General features: G+C 34.3%; 2 protein-coding genes across 3 annotated transcripts; both read left to right on the top strand.

Annotated features, from left to right (window-relative positions):
• The first annotated feature begins 6,865 nt into the window (after positions 1 to 6,865).
• On the top strand, positions 6,866 to 9,444 carry Myd88. Of its 2 annotated transcripts, none has more exons than XM_065354569.1 (8): positions 6,866 to 7,000; positions 7,106 to 7,311; positions 7,413 to 7,597; positions 7,683 to 7,787; positions 7,877 to 8,004; positions 8,094 to 8,262; positions 8,347 to 8,506; positions 8,587 to 9,444. In XM_065354569.1, the coding sequence occupies exons 2-8, from the start codon at positions 7,172 to 7,174 to the stop codon at positions 8,861 to 8,863; spliced, it is 1,164 nt and encodes a 387-aa protein (XP_065210641.1). In that variant the 5' UTR covers positions 6,866 to 7,000; positions 7,106 to 7,171; the 3' UTR covers positions 8,864 to 9,444. The 2 variants fall into 2 exon arrangements, with proteins under 2 accessions (XP_065210641.1, XP_065210642.1); XM_065354570.1 differs by having other exon boundaries at positions 8,347 to 8,511; positions 8,587 to 8,726.
• A 474-nt stretch (positions 9,445 to 9,918) lies between these two features.
• Positions 9,919 to 15,229, top strand: LOC135838800 (integrin-linked protein kinase-like). The gene is made up of 8 exons (XM_065354561.1): positions 9,919 to 10,166; positions 10,456 to 10,621; positions 10,713 to 10,905; positions 10,989 to 11,069; positions 11,156 to 11,595; positions 11,674 to 11,773; positions 14,621 to 14,751; positions 14,831 to 15,229. Exons 1-8 carry the CDS (start codon positions 10,078 to 10,080, stop codon positions 14,975 to 14,977), a joined length of 1,347 nt encoding a protein of 448 aa, XP_065210633.1. The 5' UTR covers positions 9,919 to 10,077; the 3' UTR covers positions 14,978 to 15,229.
• The last annotated feature ends 5,493 nt before the right edge of the window (positions 15,230 to 20,722 follow it).

Genomic DNA, 20,722 nt, shown 5'->3' with positions numbered 1-20,722 from the left:
AAATCCAATTTTACAATTTTTTGTAATTTCGATCTATTTTGGGAACGCCTGGAAAACTAGAAACCTGAGATTTGCGCCAAACGTAACGTTTTGTGGTATATATTCAAAATTATCTACATGATAAAGTTTAGTTGAGCTTCCTGTATATTCATTCTACATAAATGGCAGATCAGTTTTATTAGGCAATACTTTTCAAGAAAATTTCAAGCATTTGAAAATTCCACAATAGAGCGGGCAAATAGCGGTTTTAAAAAGGAAAAAATTGGCACATCAATTTTTTCTTCAGAAATGTGTTCGGATGGACCCTCTGAACCACCAAAAAAAAGCCGACTCTCCTACCCCTGGAGGAAAATTTTTTAGGGGGCTGAAACCGGTTCCGATTCACGTTTTTTGCGTTTTACTCCGTAAATATTAGGTTTTTGAGAAAAACTACCATGACGAAAAATGTTCCCCTTCAAATTCTCGACAATTTGATGCTACGCTCGATACCCATTGCTCAAGGGGGGTGTCCAAAAAAAGGGGTGGAAAGAGTAGGTGTTTCAAAAAAAGTCAGTCCAATAAATTGATCAAAATTACCACTTAAAATCATTCGTTTTCGCTCAATTTTTTTTTACAAAGCCTACTCACCCAACTACTAATCAAACTACCTTTGGTTTGTCTTCAACCCTCCTCGGGGGTTCGTGAGGGTTGCTTGATTTTTCAAGTAACACACTACTGAATCATATATTTTAAAAACAAATCTGGAAGTGCGATATATCGAATAGTATGTTTTCGAGGTCGCTGAATACGAATATGAACTTATTTTTTTGCATACAACCCCTCAAAGCCCCTCTGTGCCCCAAAATGGGGGTCAAAATTTTGAAAAATCGTGAAAAGTCGAGTGATATATCGAATGGTACGTTTTCGAGGCTGCCGAGTGCGAATATGAACTTATTTTTTGGATCCCACCCCCTAATGTCCCTCTGTGCCCCAAATGGGGGTGAAAATTTTGAAAAATAGTGAAAAGTCGAGTGATATATCGAATTGTATGTTTTCAAAGTCGCTGAGCGCGAATAGCCTTATTTTTTGGGCCCAACCCCGAACAGCTCCCAACTACCCCAAAAAAACAACCAAATTTTGAAAAAATGTGAAAAGTTGAGTGACATATTGAATGGTATGTTTTCGTGGTCGCTGAGTACGAATATGAACTTATTTTTTGCATACAGCCCCTCAAAGTCCCTCTGTGCCCCAAAATGAGGGTCAACATTTTGAAAAATCGTGTAAAGTCGAGGTATATATCGATTTGTCTGTTTTCGAGACACTGAACTGGAGTATGCACTTTTTTCCTGCTCTACTTACGATTCCTCAAAGTCCCCTTACACCCCCTAAATAGGATAAAATTTCGAAAACTCACCAAAAAACGTGTAATACGTCGAATAGTATGTTTTCAAGATCGCTGAATACGACTATAGACTCATTTTTATTATTTCACTCATTTTACTATTCAAACGTCCTACTAACGCTCCAAAATTATCCACAATGTCTTTAGTAGGTAAGATGTCAATCTTCTTGTCTATCTCAGTGTTTTCATTTCGATTGTTTTTCTTTAAAGTTTTCGATTTCATCTATTATTGGCTACCAATCGAAAACAATAATTTTTTTTATGGAAGAAAACATCGAAAATTTGTAGTTCGTAGTTCGTGTTTTTTAAAAAAACATACCATTCGATATATCAGTCGACTTTTCACGATTTTTCGAAATGTATACCCTCATTTTGGGGTCCAGAGGGGCTTTGAGGGACTGTATGCAAAAAATAAGTTCATATTCGTACTCAGCGATCACGAAAACATACCATTCAATATGTCACTCGACTTTTCACAATTTTTCAAAATTTGGGTATTTTTTTGGGGTAGTTGGGAGCTGTTCGGGGTTGGGCCCAAAAAATAAGGCTATATTTGCGCTCAGCGACTTTGAAAACATACAATTCAATATATCACTCGACTTTTCACTATTTTTCAAAATTTTCACCTCCATTTTGGGGCACAGAGGGACATTAGGGGGTGGGATCCAAAAAATAAGTTCATATTCGCACTCGGCAGCCTCGAAAACGTACCATTCGATATATCACTCGACTTTTCACGATTTTTCGAAATTTTGACCCCCATTTTGGGGCACAGGGGGGGTTTGAGGGGTTGTATGCAAAAAAATAAGTTCATATTCGTATTCAGCGACCTCGAAAACATACTATTCGATATATCGCACGTCCAGATTTGTTTTTAAAATATATGATTCAGTAGTGTGTTACTTGAAAAATCAAGCAACCCTCACGAACCCCCGAGGAGGGTTGAAGACAAACCAAAGGTAATTTGATTAGTAGTTGGGTGAGTAGGCTTTGTAAAAAAAAATTGAGCGAAAACGAATGATTTTAAGTGGTAATTTTGATCAATTTATTGGACTGACTTTTTTTGAAATACCTACTCTTTCCACCCCTTTTTTTGGACACCCCCCTTGAGCAATGGGTATCGAGCGTAGCATCAAATTGTCGAGAATTTGAAGGGGAACATTTTTCGTCATGGTAGTTTTTCTCAAAAACCTAATATTTACGGAGTAAAACGCAAAAAACGTGAATCGGAACCGGTTTCAGCCCCCTAAAAAATTTTCCTCCAGGGGTAGGAGAGTCGGCTTTTTTTTGGTGGTTCAGAGGGTCCATCCAAACACATTCCTGAAGAAAAAATTGATGTGCCAATTTTTTCCTTTTTGCCGCTGCTTTTTTACGTTATTTTCCCGCTCTACAAGGGGAATTGAATTTTCCAATTTTCATTCGAAATTTGTAGAAGTTTGAAGTTTTTTGATGAAGTGAGCCTGCGAAAAATTGGTGATACGGCTTGCGATGTGTCAGACGGGCTCTTGGCTGTTTCCATAAACTTGGGGGGGAAAAGAGAATGGGAAAGAATGGAGTTGAGAATGAGTATCCATTCGTTGTGTTTTTTTCTGGATTTCTCGTTTTTTGGCAGCAAGAAAAATTCCCTTAAATCGATTAATTTATTTTAATAAAATGTTCATCATTTTTTAAGAGCATATTATTATTTAGAATAAGATAGGAAAGTTGATAATTAGAATGAAAAATATTTTTACATAATAATATTGTGTTATTTTTCAGGAGCTGTTTCCCACCCACTAATGACTGACGTCCTCAAACTGAATTACTCTTGGAAAATTCAGCATAATATCATGCTATTAAAAATATTAAGATACCAATCAAGGTAAACTATGCTTTCATTCTTATAAATATGCGTATTAAATATAATGCATTTTCGATATTCAGTAAATAAAGTACCTATACCTACCTAAATAAAATATGTATGTCTTGTTATAGGTTCGCATGGTAGCAAGTCCCAACTATCTATATAAAGAATTGTTTCGACTCCGAGATCTGAATGTATGAATTCAATATGAGAAATTATTCGAAAGCTGTAAAATGGTGAGTGTTTTTTTCAATATTTTTGTAGAAGTTGTCTTGTAGTAGGTACATCAACTTGATGAGTCAGAGATGATTACCTATTTGTCGGCAATAATACCGACACTGAATTTTTCTCAAGGCGCTAATTTATGAAATTTGTTCATCTGGTTTGTTCATTGTACATATCTTATGTGTTTGTTTTAAAATTTTATCTTTTTTTTCATGTAGGTCCTATATGGAAACAGTTGGTGGTTAATTTCTCGGGAAAAATATTTTAAACGCACAAATATTTGCCATAAATACGTAACACATTACTGTACATCATACGAAACGATTTCTTCAGTGAAATGTGATAGTAGGTGATCTAATCTAGATATCGAATAATGTAATATTAACTTTCATTTTGTAAAAATGTTGATATTCTTTGGTAATTTGAAAATGTATTTTGTGGACCCTTTTCATTTTGTCATTCCCAATTCCCAAACAATTCTGCACGCCATCATGTGCCTAAACCTATGTTAAATGTACATGAATGTAATACCATCTTTTAAGTTGTAATGTAGTATCCGGATACTTGAGTAGATTTTAGCATTAGGTTAAGTTGATAGTTTAATTACCGATGTATTCGCGATCACACTCATTGTTTTTCATGTCATATTTTAATTGTTCATGTAAAATGTTTTACTAATATTTTTTTTTCAGCAGAATTATGAAGATTCATAGATCATAGATCTATTGATGGTGGAAAGGTAAGTGAATTGAATATTGAGTTACTTTAAATACGCGTTTTTTTTTCGAAAATTGATTGAAAAATTTTAGCAGCAAGAAGATGAACCAAAATTTTCCCTTTTCATATTGTTTTCCTTCGAAAAGTCGTACCGTATTCGGTAATATGAAATTGAAAAACCATTTTGAAAAACTTATTTTAGATGTTTTGTTTTTCATTTTTTGAAAGTTTTGGGTTTTTCTAAAATTTGGATATTACGAACACCTTTTTATTTGGTAATGAAATGAATTCGAATGTTATACTAATATTTTTTCAACATCAGAATTATGAAGATTCATAGATCATGTAGATCTATTGATGGCGAAAAGGTAAGTGAATATTGAGTTACTTTGAATACGCGTGATCTTTTTTTCGAAAATTCAATGAAAAATTTTAGCATTTAGAAAATGAGCCAAAATTTTCGCCTTTCATATTTTTTTTCCTTCAAAAGTCGTACTGTATTCGGTGATACGAAATTGAAAAACTTATTTTTAGATGTTCTGAATTTGGTTTTTTGAATGTTTTTGTTTTTTTTTTTTTAAATTCTCAATTCAACATTTTGGCGATGTAAAAGACATATTTTCATTTCATTTGTCAAGAAATGGCTTCAAGGTATCAAGAGTTCTAAAAATTATTATATTGATAGGTAATACATATTTTTTTTACAATAGCAGAATTGTGAAGGTGTTCAGATCATGTAGATCTATCTAAAGTAAGTGAATATTGAGTTACTTTGTATGCGCGTTTTTTTTCGAAATTTTATTGAAAAATTTTACCATTAAGAAGATGAAACGAAATTTTCGCTTTTCATATTTCTTCCTACCTATTCGGTGATACATAATTGAAAAACCACGTTGAAAAACTTATTTTAAATGTTCTGAATGTTGTTTTTTGAAAGTTTTTGTGTTTTTTAAAATTCTCAACTCATCTTTTGGCCATGTGAAAGACATATCTTCATTTCATGTTTCAAAAAATGGATCTAGGGTTCCAAAAATTGTTTTGATGAAAATTATGAACGCTTTTTTTTCGAGAGTATATTTGAAAATTTTGACCCTTTATTTTTTTTTGCAATCTACGCTCGAAAGATTGTGCCCAAAACAGCCCTGTTCATATTTACTGTTGTTGATATTGATAAAAGATAGTAAGTAGGTACCTAATCGATGAGTACGTAGATTTCATATTGTGCATCTGCGAACTTCTAACCTATTTTTAATTATTTAATTCATATTATCATGACTAATTAAAAATTAAAATCTGGTTATCATCTGATTTTTTTTACTTCGTTACGTGTTTTCTGTTTTATTTATTATCGTCGATCGCCTTCTTTTTCCGATCAAAAAATACTTTTGATGCAATGCAAATTGTCATTATTTTTCGGCGTTCATCTTTTGATTTCCTATCGATCAGTTTTTTAGTTTTACTTTTTGGTGTTTTTTTTACCCCTTTCAAAACTTAGTTTACCCTCGAATTTTTACTCAAAGTCATCCCCACCCAAACCAAGCCTAAAAACCGAATTTGAGCAAATTTTGTTGAAACCTTTTCGGTAAAAAAAAAATTAAAAATAATAATCAGGTTTCGCAGTAATCGAGAATTTGTACAAATGGCTACACTGCAAATCACGTAACCGAAACTTAAAGCTCTTTCCGAAACCGAATATCTCACCGCGAAAGATCATTTCATCAAGATAAGATCAAGAAGTGAGAAGTCGAATTGGAGAGAATGTAAAAACACAGGTTTACCAAAACAAGGTTTACCCTTATCCTGGGTGAGAATGAAGTGTACTTCAAGGAAAGTCAATTTTTAGGTTTACCTTTGGTAAATCTGCACATTAATTCATTGTATTGGTTTACTCTCGAGTAAACATGCACCCTAACATTCGTTGATCAATTTGTTAGGGTTTACTTCTAAGTAAACATGCATCATAACATTCCCTGAAATCAATTTTTTTTTGATAATTCAATTTTTGCTTGATTTTGATTTTGACAGATAAAATAATAAAATATTGTGTAGGCAAATAATTATTTTATTTCATTTTTTATTTGAGCACAAATTTTTTCAATTTTTTTTTACAATTTTTCATTTTTATTTTTACCATTTACGAGTTGATTTTTGATTTTGACAGAAAATTGATTTTATTTTAATCAATTTTTTTGATTTTTTTTTATAGAATAATGAATTTTTTGGACAATATTGCATCGTTGAGCAGTAGAAACTAGAAAGCAGCGTGGTCCTATTCGGCATGATTTTGTAATTATTAAAGAGAGGTTAGGTTAAGGTTAGGTTAAATGCCGATATGTTAATATTGAGGGAGGGCGCGAAGCGCCCGACCGAATAAGTGCAGAGTGAGCGAAGCGAGCTCTTGCTCCGAGTGCGGCCCTTGAGGGGCCGCGAGGGCGCGAAGCGCCCGATTCACGAGGAGTACTCGCGTAGCAAAAGTAGGAGATACGGACACGCGCGAGGCGAAGCCGAGCGCGCCCCCCAACACTGAAAACAAAATCTTATCTTACCAAATGCATGATAAAATTAAAAATTTTGTCTGGGTTTACTCTCGAGTAAACATACATGGTAACATTCCTTGAAATTTTCGTCGGGGTTTACCCCTAGGTAAACCTGATCGTAACATTCCCTAAGGTACACGTTATTCTCGCCTGTGGGTGGTTTACCCGGAGGTAAACCAGAACATTCTCTCTAATTCATTCCGCACCGATCGAAAAACTACAACTGCGTCAAATTGGATAATAATGCTGCGCCAAGTTTCCCATTTCATGTGAAATTTTCGAAAATTCGAACTAGTCGTAAGTACCTCATTAAACTTACTAAAATAATACGTATAAGCAGAACTCTTCCAACTTGACGTTCGAAAACCGTTCCCGAGTAATTATAACGTGCTTCTTTCACAGGTCAACCATATTCGTTGATAATTTGATTCCGTTCTACGTATCCTAAGCTCTAATTTCACCAGAGCAATGCATGAGAAAATAATGCCCGAGATGAATTTAGATGAGATTCCGGTGGCTGCTTTAAAACCAGCGACCATGGGTAGGCTTGGTTGCATGTTAAATGCACGTAAAATTTTACCGTCTCCGGAGCCGTTGCGATTACCGAGGTACATTCAAACATGTCGAATTCTATTCATTTCTCTATAGTTTTACTACATCATATCGTATTGTAATGCATACGTATTAATCGATGAAATTTTCTGTACAGAGATTATAGAGGAATTGCTCATTTAATGGGTATAAGCACCATTTACGGATCGTTAGGAGAAAAACCCATCGAAAAGCTTTTGTTGGAATTAGGACCCGATCAGCACTTGACTTTAGGACAATTACAGTCGTATTTTGAGAAAATCGACAGATACGATGTTTTAGATGACACCAAACAGATGTTTCGTAAGTCTCGATTACTAATACTTAATTGTTATAAATTTTAGCCAATTTCAAGCAGTAGAATTCATCTTGTATGGATTGTTTGTAGATGACGATGCTGTGGAATTTGAGGATAAAAAGCGTAGGATAGTCGTGCATAAACCTTATTCAATTCATAAATCTTTCAATTCTGGCTTAAGAACTCTAACAATTGGTGAGCTAATTTAGCTTGGAATGAATTGCGTGTGTACTTTTATACTTTGATGAAATTCAGGTAATCTAACGGAGTAAAAATCATTTCAGATGATGCAGAAAATGTTCGAAATGGTAAAGGCCTACAAGTATACGATGTGTTTCTCCTATACGTCGACGATGACAGAGATTTTGCTGAAAATATAATGCATGAGATGGAAAAAAAATTCGATTTGAAGGTAATTATCAGTGAGAAATTATCGGAATTGTAATACCCTTGAACGCAAAATTGATACTAATTAATGCGGAATTTTTCATTTTTATTTAGGTTTGTGACAGTGATAGAGATCTTCTGCCAGGGCTGACTTTCCAGCATGCTGCTATCATGCAATTAATTTCAGAACGATGTAAGAAGCTTTTTGTGATCCTATCGGATGAATTTTTTGGTAGTGATCGTCACACGTTCTTCGTTAAATTCGCACAAGCCATCACTTACGGTAGATGATATTTTGCTCGAGTTTAAAAAAAAAATCATCGACTTTATAGAAGTTAACTCGAATACGTTAAATTTTCTGTTACAGAAACAGGATACAGCAAAGTAATCCCTTGCACTTACAAATCGTGTAATCTTCCGATAGAATACAGCTGTTACGTGAGAGCAGATTATCAAAGAGATATCGCTAATGGGTATTTCTGGAAAAAACTCCAAAACTCCATATGCCCTGCTGAAGACACAGAAGGGTAAGGTGAATATTCACGAAGCATCTGTATGTACGTTTTAAAAAGAAATCTATCGATTTATCTCGTTCGTTCGTGTTTAGAGTACGTATCGAAGAAATCAAATTAGAAGATGAAGATTCGCTGAAAATCGATTCGATGAAAAATGCTGAAATTTGTGCCGGACAAAACAATCTGAAATCTTCGTCGCAAGTGAAGCCTAATGAAAAATCTGAGGAAAATCTCGTTCTTCCTAAAAATAGTAACTTAGTCAAGTGCACCGAAAAGAAATCCGCATCTGTATCAATCACTAAGAAAATTCGTAAAGTTTTTTCAAAAAATAAAAAATCAAAAAAGAAGCAATTGGTTTATGCCTCCTGAATGTGTACAGTTGCGTTTGATTTATAAAAATACTTAATCATTACTTCGTATTTTTTTTCTAATTAGTAATTATGAACATCGATATCGTTTTCTAGCTGTAAGTGATTTGGAATAACTTTCGTTTTAAATTCCCATATTATGACATTTTTTAAATCATTATTTTTCTTTGTTTTTTTTTACCTTAAATACGTACCTTATATAAGATTATCAACTTTATATGTTATTTCGATTTTGAAACTGTGACTACTTACTTTATATACGTCCATTTGGGATATATTTGTAACTGAATTTTTAGAGATAAGTTGAAGTCGAGTGCTGTTAAATATGTTTTCATTTTTTACCATTTTAAAATTCAAAATTTGTTTTGGATTTATCAGAAAACTCATTTCTCTATTTTTGAGTGCAATTCTTCGTTACCATAGCATTTTTTTTTCATTACGTGCCTAATATTAATTTATGAAATGAATTGTTGATAATTGAGCTTATTTACTTGTAAGTTGATTATTTCTTAGGCTGCTATTGTAAGTTCATAACAAACGAATGTATTTTTATTAAAAAATATATTAAACTTTAAAAACTGACTACATTTTTCAAAAGAATTGAACGTACTTCGAAGTTTTTTTTTAAAAAGTTGAATAAAATAAATTAGGATACCTCGCATTTGTAATAAAGAGTCTTAAAATTAGCATCAGACCTCATGAAATTAAATAATTAAAATGTAATGTAATAACAATATCAAAATCGTCATCAGCGACTTTGAATTATTAAGTACTCGTTGATTTGATTTTTGAGAAAGTTGCATTTCAAGAACCGTAATAAACGAATTTTCCGGCGAAAAATTAACAATACGCCTGTAAAAATCACGATAGGCAACTACATTGACCGAGCTTGATTCGAATTCTCTACTGAACGGACACACAACGCCATCTATCGGGAAAGAAAATAAACTTTGTTCTGTTTCCAATAAAACCAGGTGGAAAAAGTGGCGAAATGAGTGCTAGATATGCGCGTGGCGCTATCTCTCGGAATAATTCGGAACTACTTGGGAGTGATAACATAAATAAATCAAAATACCTTGACATATTTTCAGATTTTTCATACGTTTTTCGTAACAATAATTCATTTGCGTTCATTTAATCGATTAATTTATCACCTAAGATGCTAAAATCACGTGTCAATTACTTGTATACGATATTTTAAATCAATAATTCATAATGGAAGACATATTTCACTGGTGTAGAGAAGGAAACGCTCTGCAAGTACGAGTATGGCTCGACGACACAGAAAATGATATGAACCAAGGGTACGTGCAATTTTAACCCATAACGAGATAAATTTAAATAATATTGTCAGCGTATTAAAAATAATTACATTCAATTAAAACGACCATCATTTTGCAATCACACATCATCAAAATATCCATATATGGAGATGGCTCTACTCTCGGAAGTAGTACTAACCTTTTCTCTTCTCGCCAGCGTAGGTAGATGAAATAAATAACGTATCGCATATTGCCAATATTTTAACGAGTACTTATTCGAATTATACATCTTTATCATAAAGTTTTACATAGGTTTATGTTTTTATTTCAGCGATGATCACGGCTTCAGTCCATTACATTGGGCCTGTAAAGAAGGACATTATAAAATAGTGGATTTATTATTATCCAGAGGATCGAGAATTAATGCCACTAATCGAGGCGATGATACACCTTTGCATTTAGCAGCTGCTCACGGCCACCGAGATATTGTCAATTTGGTTAGTTCAATATTTTTAAATTGGAAATTGACTTCGAAGAAATTACTCGTATTATCGAGTATTTGTGTAAATTTCTTTATTTTTTCTTCAGTTACTAAGAAACAGAGCTGATATCAATTTCACCAATGAACACGGTAACACTCCATTACATTACGCGTGTTTTTGGGGCTATCAACAAATCGCTGAGGATTTAATTGCCCACGGAGCTATCGTTTCATTAGCCAATAAAGATGGTAATACACCTTTGGATAAAGCTAGAGGATCTTTGGCTAAACGATTCCATGGTGAGTAATTTACTCGATGTTTTACAAGTAATAATTTTCAAAATAAAATCTAAATCAACTCTGGTGATGTTTGATTTTTACAGAATTAGCCCTTGAAAATGGCCAAGATTTGAAAAAAATCAATTTCAGGGACCAGAGCTGGTTAGGTTTAAAAACTCGAAGTCGTAAGTATTCCCATTTCATTTATTCGAAAATTGATTGACAGCACTTTGTATGTAAATGTAATACTGAACCGGCGATCTCATTCTAGGCGATGCGACTCTATCGCGTCATAAAGGTATCAACATAGCAGATCTGTCGCTTCATACGAAGCTCGGATCATCGCACAATGGCGAAACATGGCGAGGACGTTGGCAGAAAAACGACATCATCGCTAAAATTCTCAACGTTCGGAATTGTACAGCTCGAATTTCCAGAGATTTCAACGAAGAGTATCCAAAGCTGAGGATATTCTCGCATCCGAATATTCTACCGGTGATCGGATGCTGTAATTCGCCTCCGAATTTAATCGTCATTAATCAGTATATGCCATGGGGATCGCTCTACACTCTTTTACACGAAGGAACTGGGGTTGTGGTAGATGCAGCTCATACGTTACGATTCGCAGTAGATGTAGCTCGCGGTATGGCATATTTACACAGCTTGGAACGTATTGTACCGCAATATCAACTCAACAGTAGACACGTTATGGTCAGTTCAACTCTACTGGAAAAGTTTTACCTAGTAATGGATCATAAATGACTCGTTTGTTTTCTGATTTTGAATTAGATCGACGAAGATTTAACTGCCAGAATAAACATGGCTGATGCGAAGTTCTCGTTTCAAGAAAAAGGTCGCATTTATCATCCGGCTTGGGTATCGCCTGAAGGTACTATCTATAAAATTACTTACTAGGAAACCTATTTCTTCACAGTTTTAAAATGTTTCTACTCAAGTTGGCTACGTTTTTCCAAATTAGAAAATCATCACATTGAAAAGTCGTAGCAGTCTGGCGCTACGTAAGAGCCAAATTTTTGTGCCAGAAACATTGAGGGCTCTTGAACTATTCGCACTCTCGCTTCGTTCATGTGCTTCGTCTGTCTTGGGGGGAATTGTCCACCCTGCACCCCCCTCGGGCTTCGCCCAACTCTCTTCTTCCTCCTGCAAAAAGGATGGTAACAAACCTGTTTTGACCCTGAAACAGTGCAAATGGGGTTGGAAGGTTGAAATCGACAAAAGAGTCTTCGGGTGCATCCTTCCATTGTACTGTGAAAATTTGAACCCTCTAGGTCAGTTTGGAGGTGCTGTAGGCTTTCCTAATCGTCAAAAAACACTTTTGACCCTAGAAAGGGGTCAAGTTGGGTTGGAAGGTTGAAACATGCAAAAGGCACTTCGGGTACACCCTCCCATTGTACTGGGAAAATTTGGACCCTATAGGTCATTTTGGATGGGCTACAGGCTATCTGAAAAATTGGAAAATTAAAGCATACAATAGCAAAAAAATTCACTTTTTTTACCCTGGAGAGAGGTCCAATAGGGTTGGAAGGTTGAAAGGCACTTCGGATACATTCTCCCAATATACTGTGAAAATTTGGACCCTCTAGGTCAATTTGGAAGGGCTACAGGCTGTCTGAAAAATTGAAAAACACGTAAAATATTTAAAAATCCACTTTTTTGACCCTGGAGAGAGGTCAAATAGGGTTGGAAGGTTGTAACCTGCAATTATCACTCATGGGGCACCCTCCCATTGTATGCTGAGAATTTGGACCTTCTAGATCAATGTTAGGAATGAAGGGGTCAAAAACTGGAGTCAAATGTGGTTTTCCCCACCTTAATTGGGGTGGAGATGATCTAGGAAGCTGAAATTTGGATATGTTGATCACAATGAGGGTACTGACCAATGGTATGGTTTTGGACCCTTTTCATCAATTTGGGGTCATATTATGCCCCTTCAAAAAAATGACCTTTCTGTAAAAATGGGGTTGGAAGGTTGAAACATGCAAAAGGCACTTCGGGTACATCCTCCCATTGTACTGTAAGAATTTGGACCCTCTAGGTCAATTTGGAGGGGCTGTAGGCTGTCTGAAAAATTGAAAAACACGTAAAATGGACCAGAAATCCACTTTTTGACCCTGGAGAGAGGTCAAATGGGGATGGAAGGTTGAAACCTGCAATTATCACTCATGGGGCACCCTCACATTGTATGCTGAGAATTTGGTTGGACCTTCTAGATCAATGTTAGGGGTGAAGGGGTCAAAAACTAGGGTCAAATGTGGTTTTCCCCACCTTAATTGGGGTGGGGATGATCTAGGATGCTGAAATTTGGATATGTTGATCACAATGGGGGTTCTGACCACTGGTATGATTTTGGACCCTTTTCATCTATTTGGGGTCATATTATGCCCCTTCAAAAAAATGGGGTTGGAAGGTTGAAACATGCAAAAGGCACTTCGGGTACATCCTCCCATTGTACTGTAAGAATTTGGACCCTCTAGGTCAATTTGGAAGGGCTGTAGGCTGTCTGAAAAATTGAAAAATATGTAAAATAGACCAAAAATCCACTTTTGACCCTGCAGAGAGGTCAAACAGGGTTGGAAGGTTGAAACCTGCAATTATCACTCATGGGGCACCCTCCCATTGTATGCTGAGAATTTGGACCCTCTAGATCAATGTCAGGGGTGAAGGGGTCAAAAATTGGGGTCAAATGTGGTTTTTCTTACCTTAAATGGGGTGGGGATGACCTAGGAAGCTGAAATTTGGATATGTTGATCACAATGGGGGTACTGACCATTAGTATGATTATGATTTTGGACCCTTTTCATCTATTTGGGGTCATATTATGCCCCTTCAAAAAAATGACCTTTCTGTAAAAATGGGGTTGGAAGGTTGAAACATGCAAAATGCACTTCGGGTACATCCTCCCGTTGTACTGTAAGAATTTGGACACTCTAGGTCAATTTGGAGGGGCTGTAGGCTGTCTGAAAAATTGAAAAACACGTAAAATAGACCAAAAATCTACTTTTTGACCCTGGAGAGAAGTCAAATAGTGTTGGAAGGTTGAAACCTGCAATAATCACTCATGGGGTACCCTTCCATTGTATTCTGAAACTTTGGACCACCCAGGTCAATTTTACAGGTGAGGGGGTCAAAAATTGGGGTCAAATGTGGTTTTTCTTACCTTAAATGGAGTGGGAATGACCTAGGAAGCTGAAATTTGGGTATGTTGATCACAATAGGGGTACTGACCAATGGTATGATTTTGGACCCTCTTCATCAATTTGGGGTCATATTATGCCCCTCCAAAAAAAATGACCTTTCTGTAATTTTCAACTTTGACCGTTCAAACTGCGGGGGTCAATTTTAGGTCCTAAAAGAATCCCATTCCCTATGTTTGAGTTGATTTGATCAATTAGAGCAGATTCCAGGTCATAAAATGTAAAAATGGCCATCATGCTGAAACTTATAAATATATAAAATCTGACACACTGGGAATCGTCTAGTTGAGCTCAAAACGTCGAGAATTATCAAAATTTTTGACCCCCGACCTTTTTATCCAAAGTTGGGCCTACCGCAATAGCCATCATTTTTTACAAAAAATTGGCGAATAGGTAAAATCAGAAATTTTTCAAATACTTAGTCTGGACATGAATTTTAGCTTCGAAGGGGTTTCAAGGGTTTCCAAAATGACGCAATTTAATGTTTCAAATAAAAATAATAATATTTACAAATTTTACAGCTTTACAAAAGAAAGCATCGGATCGCAATTTGGAATCGTGTGACATGTGGAGCTTCGCTATTTTATTATGGGAGTTGTCCACCAGAGAAATTCCCTTCGCAGATTTTTCTCCAATGGAAATTGGCATGAAAGTACGTATTAAAATACACCAATACCCGCCAGGGATCATCTCCACAGAGATAATGTACTACTATATATTTTTTTTCATAGGTGGTCAACGAAGGATTACGCGTAGCTATACCAAATAGTGTTTCAGCTCATATGGCCAAATTAATTAAGATCTGTATGAACGAAGAACCTGGTAAAAGACCAACGTTTGAGATGGTTATGCCAATTTTAGAGAAAATGAAACGATAATTTTTACAATCAAATTAACCCTCCTCGCTTTTCGGACTCACGTAATTATAATTATGTGGATGGTAGTCTTCCAGTATTATTCGCTTAACAATCACGTTTTCTCTTTCAAATTTACGATTGTTACCTGATAATTTTTTATTGTACTAATACATATCAAACATTTTATTAATAGTTGCTTTTTTCATATATTTGTTAATTTTTTTTTGTTTGGTAATCTTTGATTTCTCATCAAATAAACTGTTATTTTCGTTTTTTACTGTTTCGAATTTTTTTAAATTTTTCCAGAAGGCGTGGTAAACAATTTGGGCAGCTAGAAATTGAGTTCTGGCTTATCCTTGGCTTGTTTAAAATCATTTATTCACATCTGATCCGATTTCTAGTTTAGTTGGACATCTCATGATAGTCAAAAATACACGTTTGAGATGTCCGACTGTAAATCCTGTCAAATGCAAAATGGTCTAAGAACATTTTGGCACACAAAGATGCCAATTTCAAAAAATCGAAAAAAATTGAACGTTTTTGGCTATTTTTTTCGATTTTTGAATTAATTCTCCGATGATTGACCAAGCAATTCAATGAGATTTACTTCCATCCAGATCACGAATAGAGAAAAAAAAACAATAATTCGCACATGGAATTGCAATACGAATATATTACAAATTTATAAATAGCCAAGTTATACGTAAAAATGCGCGAAAATTGTACAATTTCAATATCACAGAATCATCAGATTTAATAACGTGAACGACACTAAATACATTTACAATGAACATTTCTTAATTTAAAAAAAAAATATATGTTACGCTACACGTTCGAAGAAAAAATCCTCTACTTTCAAAGTTTTTGTGTGAGAAAAACCCTGAGATCATTAATCATTTTTCTAACAGCGGACAAAAACTTTTCAATAACACAAAAATACACGACGCTTAAATAAAATTATGTAAAATGATTTTTTTTTAAAAAAAAAGGAAAATGGGCAACGAATTTTCTCGTATGTAAAATTAAATAAAGAAAAAGAACTCCTCCAAAAAAAAAAAAAAAAAACTAGTCAAAAAGTACTTTTACCTTCCATAAGCTTCAAGCCAATACGGCATCCATATTTTTAATAGTTTACGTATATTGTACTAAACATGATGTAATTTTCAACACTTTTATTTCATCTGCAAAAAAAAAAAACCAGCCCTATACGTTCAACAAAATTTCAACTTTCGAGTATTTTTCATTTCAACTAAAAATTCTAAAAAGGGGAAAAAAATAACATTCGAATAAATGGCAGAGGAAATAACAAAAACATACACGCCTACATCGAGATTTTAGTTTAAATTAATATTATTATACGAATAATAGGTACATTAAACCACACAACTCACCATGATAACAAAACCAACCTCATAGACTCGTGGTGAACGTTTGGAACATTCAATTTCATATAATAAATAAATAAATAAATAAAATAAATTTTTAAAAAAGGATAAAATTGCATTAACAAACAATTAAAATTCAACGCTGTACAAATTTTTTACAATTTGCATAATGCATATGTCTACTTAAAAATATAATCAATGACTTCCAACCATCGTTATTTTATACCTTCGCTTCTAATTTTAAAAATTATAAACTAGCACTTTTTTGCCGATATTCTTTATCGTTCGAAAATACATAGTAGGTATTGAATCCCAACCAATAGAAAATTAGAAACAACTACCTACCAGAAATTTTCCACCTTGCCGTCCTCTAAATTTGGCACCTCGAGTGAGAAAATAATCCCCTATTTTCAATTTTTTTCATATATTATGCAAAAAAAATAATCAACTTATCCAAAGTTCTTTGTTTTAGCGTCAGAATTTTTCTAAATAATCTTTTTTCAAGAAAACACTATCCAGCCTACAAACTTGGGGTAAAAATGAAAATCATTAGATAAACCTTCGCCCCCCCCCCCCAATGAAACTGACCCCTTTATGCAAAGCCTCTCAAAGTTGAAAAAAAATCAAAAATGATAAAAAACTGATATCTAAGTAAATTTTTTGAAAATGTTTCATTTCTGGGCATAGTTCTTTTTTTAAATGACTAAATATTCAAGAACCCCCCCCCCTACGGCCTCCCAATGATGTTGGTTGGCCCCCTTGTATGAATCCCTCAAAGTTGGGAAAATATCAAAAAATATAAAAATTGATATTTGTACAAAATTATTTGAAAATTTTTCATCTCTGAAAATTTCAGGCCCATGCACAGGGTGTCCACAATTTGAAAACCCGGTTTGGTCAAAAAATCCAAACCGGTTTTTATTGGCGCAATGTATTCTACACCCTAAGGCGACAAAAACGTGACATGAATTTTTTGAAACCGGTTCATTAATTTGCAACCATTCAACAAAAAATACCCAAAAATTGTAGCTGATGGGGAAAAAAGCCTGAAACAAAAGTTGTAGAGCGTGAAAAATTATACAATTCTGTCTAATCACATTTAGAAACCGGTTCATTGGTTCGCATTTAGCAACCAGTTTTTGACAATCACCTAAAAATTGGTGATAGAGAAAAAAACTTGAAACAAATGTTGTAGAGCGTGAAAAATTGAACCATTTTTGCTGATCGGATTTCGAAACCGGTTCATTAACTTGCTACCAGATAACTTTTGATGGCTTGCTGCGATTTAGTAAACCGGTTTCAAAATCTGATCAACAAAAATGGTTCAATTTTTTACAATCTACAACTCATGTTTCAAACTTTTTTCTCTATCTTCAATAATTTTATTCTTAGCTGATTGTCAAAAACTGGTTGCTAAATGTAAACCAATGAACCGGTTTCAAAATGTGATTGAACAGAATTGTGTAATTCTTCATGCCCCACAACTTTAGTTACAAGCTTTTTTCACTATCTTCAATTTTTAGGTAATTTTTGAGAACTGGTTGCAAATTAATGAACCGGTTTCAAAATCCGATCAGTGGAAATGGTTTGATTTTTCACGCTTTACAACTTTTGTTTCAAGCTTTTTTTTCTATCTCCAACTTCAAGGTGATTGTCAAAAACTGGTTGCTAAATGCGAACCCATGAACCGGTTTCAAAATGTGATTCGACCTAATTGTGTAATTATTCACGCTCTACAACTTTTGTTTCAAGCTTTTTTCTCCATCTACAATTTTTAGGTATTTTTTGTCAACTGATTGCAAATTAATGAACCGGTTTCAAAAAATTCATACTCCGTTTTTGTCGCCCTAGTGTGTAGAATACATTGCGTCAATAAAAACCGGTTTGAATTTTTTGACCAAACCAGTTTTTTAATTTGTGGAAAGCCTGTGCATGGGCCTGAAATTTTCAAGGTCGCTTTTGAAAGCCCTTATTTTTTCCTACTCAACGCCGCTTCATTCATCTCGCTAGCTCTTTCCGCTTGGAAATAAAAGCCACCGGGCACTACTTTTGGGCCATACTGTATGTAATGGAACATTTTCTTTGAAAAATTTAATTTTCTTTCCAAGTTTTTTTTTTTTTAATGATCTTTAGAAAAAAAAAATTTTACTTGTTTGATATTTCATATCCATTATGACAGATTAATTACTGAAATCAATCCCTTACTCTTTCAACAAAGCCAATAATTTTTAGAACCATAAGAATGGACTAGGTTCCACTTTCTCATCGTGAGGGGTGGTGGGGGGTGAGGGTGGGAGATGGATCAAATCCAAGAATTTATAAAAAAAATTCAACATTTTCATTTTTTTGAGAGGAGGTGCAAAGGGTGAAAAATATTACTTTTCAAATGAAAATGGATCAAATCCTACAAAGGAACCTCTCCAGGTGTCCGTCTCTGATTTTAATTGATTTTTCGAATTTTGGCGAATTTTTGAAAACTCAAATTGGACCAATTTAGTCGATTTATGCTTTTTGAAGAAAAAAATTCTTATCCAGTCAAAATAATGAGGAAATTTTTGATTTTTTTCGCAAAAATTCAGGTCAAAAAACACACTTGAGGTGTCCGCTCGGAAATTTGCTCAAACCTGTGTATAAAATCGTCAAACAGTTCGAGTATAAGCCACAACTCGATTTTGGCCGCCCAAAAGTTAATATCCATATTGTCTTCTGAAGACATTTAAAAATTCTGGAGGAATCAAAAATCTCGTTAAGGCTCCAGAAGGGCTCCAAATAGCGAAATGTTCGTTTTACTTTAAGCTTCTAATTATCATCATTTTAAACGAATAAATAATCAAATTTTTCAACAAAAAAAAAACATAAATTGCCCGAATTAGTCGAATTTGGATTTTCAAACATTCAAAAAATCAACTTGGGCAGCTGAAATTTTGGTTATGGAGATTTGAGACAACGAATTTTGCAAAAATCGTGACCCCTTTCAAATCGGAGGCTGACATCTCGCGATAAGTTCCTTTATAAGGATCAGAAATGTAAAAAATCTAAAAATGTCATTTCTTGGATTTCTAATAATGTTTTGAGAACGAGAGGGGAGGGTGAGGGGCTTCTGGCACGACTCATTTTTACTGAAATGGTAAAAGAAATTTTACTCATAAAATCTCTGAAAATTTTAAGACGTGGTTTTCTCACCCGAAGTAACAACTTGAGGGGAGGGGAGGGGGTGGGGCGAAACAAATTTTCTACCGTATCAATAAGGTACACTCTAAATTTAGTAAACAATCATATTTTTCCTATCTTGCAGCGAATACTAAATGAAAAAAAAATTAAAAGTGGACGATTTCAAGACACCCATATGAAAAAAATTACATCAGAAATCTTCAAATTGCGATTGTTTTCAGTGAAATGAAAACTATAATAATCAATTCGTCGAATGATTATTGCCAAAATAAAAATTAAAACCGTAATAATTCTAATTTACAAGCAAGGGGAAAGAGAAGAGAAATTCTCCGAGTAATTTTTCCAAACGCTGAATCGTCTTTCTATAATTTTAAATAAATAGCCAACGAAGCGACGCACGATTTGTATCATCATCGAACGCGAATATTTTCAGTCTTTCAAATTGAAAACGCGGTTTGGTTTGAAATACGCATTATAAAAAGAAAAAAAAAATGAAATGCACAACAAAATGAAAAAACACATTGAAAAAAAGAAAAATAAATGAGAACCGATGAGCTATACTCGTATTATTGCCTTGAACGAAGGAGTCAAAACTTCATTGCAACTAGAGGCGAAGCGAGTCCCTGAGAATTAAGACTCAGAGTCGTGAATAAGTATTGTCTCCAATTAGAAATGTTTCCAAAATTTGAAAAAAGTGCATTTTTTGTGAAAAAATTCTCATTTTCTCACAAATGTGATTTTTTCACCAAAATGAAACCATATTTTGAGTTTTTGAGGAATATAAACTGCTCAGTTTTGAAAGTCCTGAATTTGAATATCCAAAAATTTGACTTGTAACTTATTTCAAAAAGTGTGAAATCACCTAAAATGAAGACTCAGAGTCGTGCTACGAGTCAACGAGCAGACTCGCGTCATCTCTGATCGCAGCTAATGAAATCACCTAACACCTCTAGACAATGTCATCTAATATTTTACTCATCAGATCGACGTAAAAACTAAAACGAAATAAAATTTTTTTTAAAATGATAAAAATAGGCAACGAGAAAAGATGGGAAAAGAAGATAACGAAAATGAAAAAAAAAAACTTTTCAAGATGAAACACGATGAGAATTATATTCGACCGATTTAAAACTTGAACAAGAATAATCTCGTTATTGAAAAATTCGTGCATTTTGTTACACCCAATCGACCCTTTCATTAAGTTGTGGTC

The sequence above is a fragment of the Planococcus citri genome, chromosome 3 (assembly GCF_950023065.1).
Source record: "Planococcus citri chromosome 3, ihPlaCitr1.1, whole genome shotgun sequence".
Classification (NCBI taxonomy): domain Eukaryota; kingdom Metazoa; phylum Arthropoda; class Insecta; order Hemiptera; family Pseudococcidae; genus Planococcus; species Planococcus citri.
Note: the sequence above shows the minus strand (reverse complement) of the source record. Positions and strands in the feature narration are given on the sequence as shown.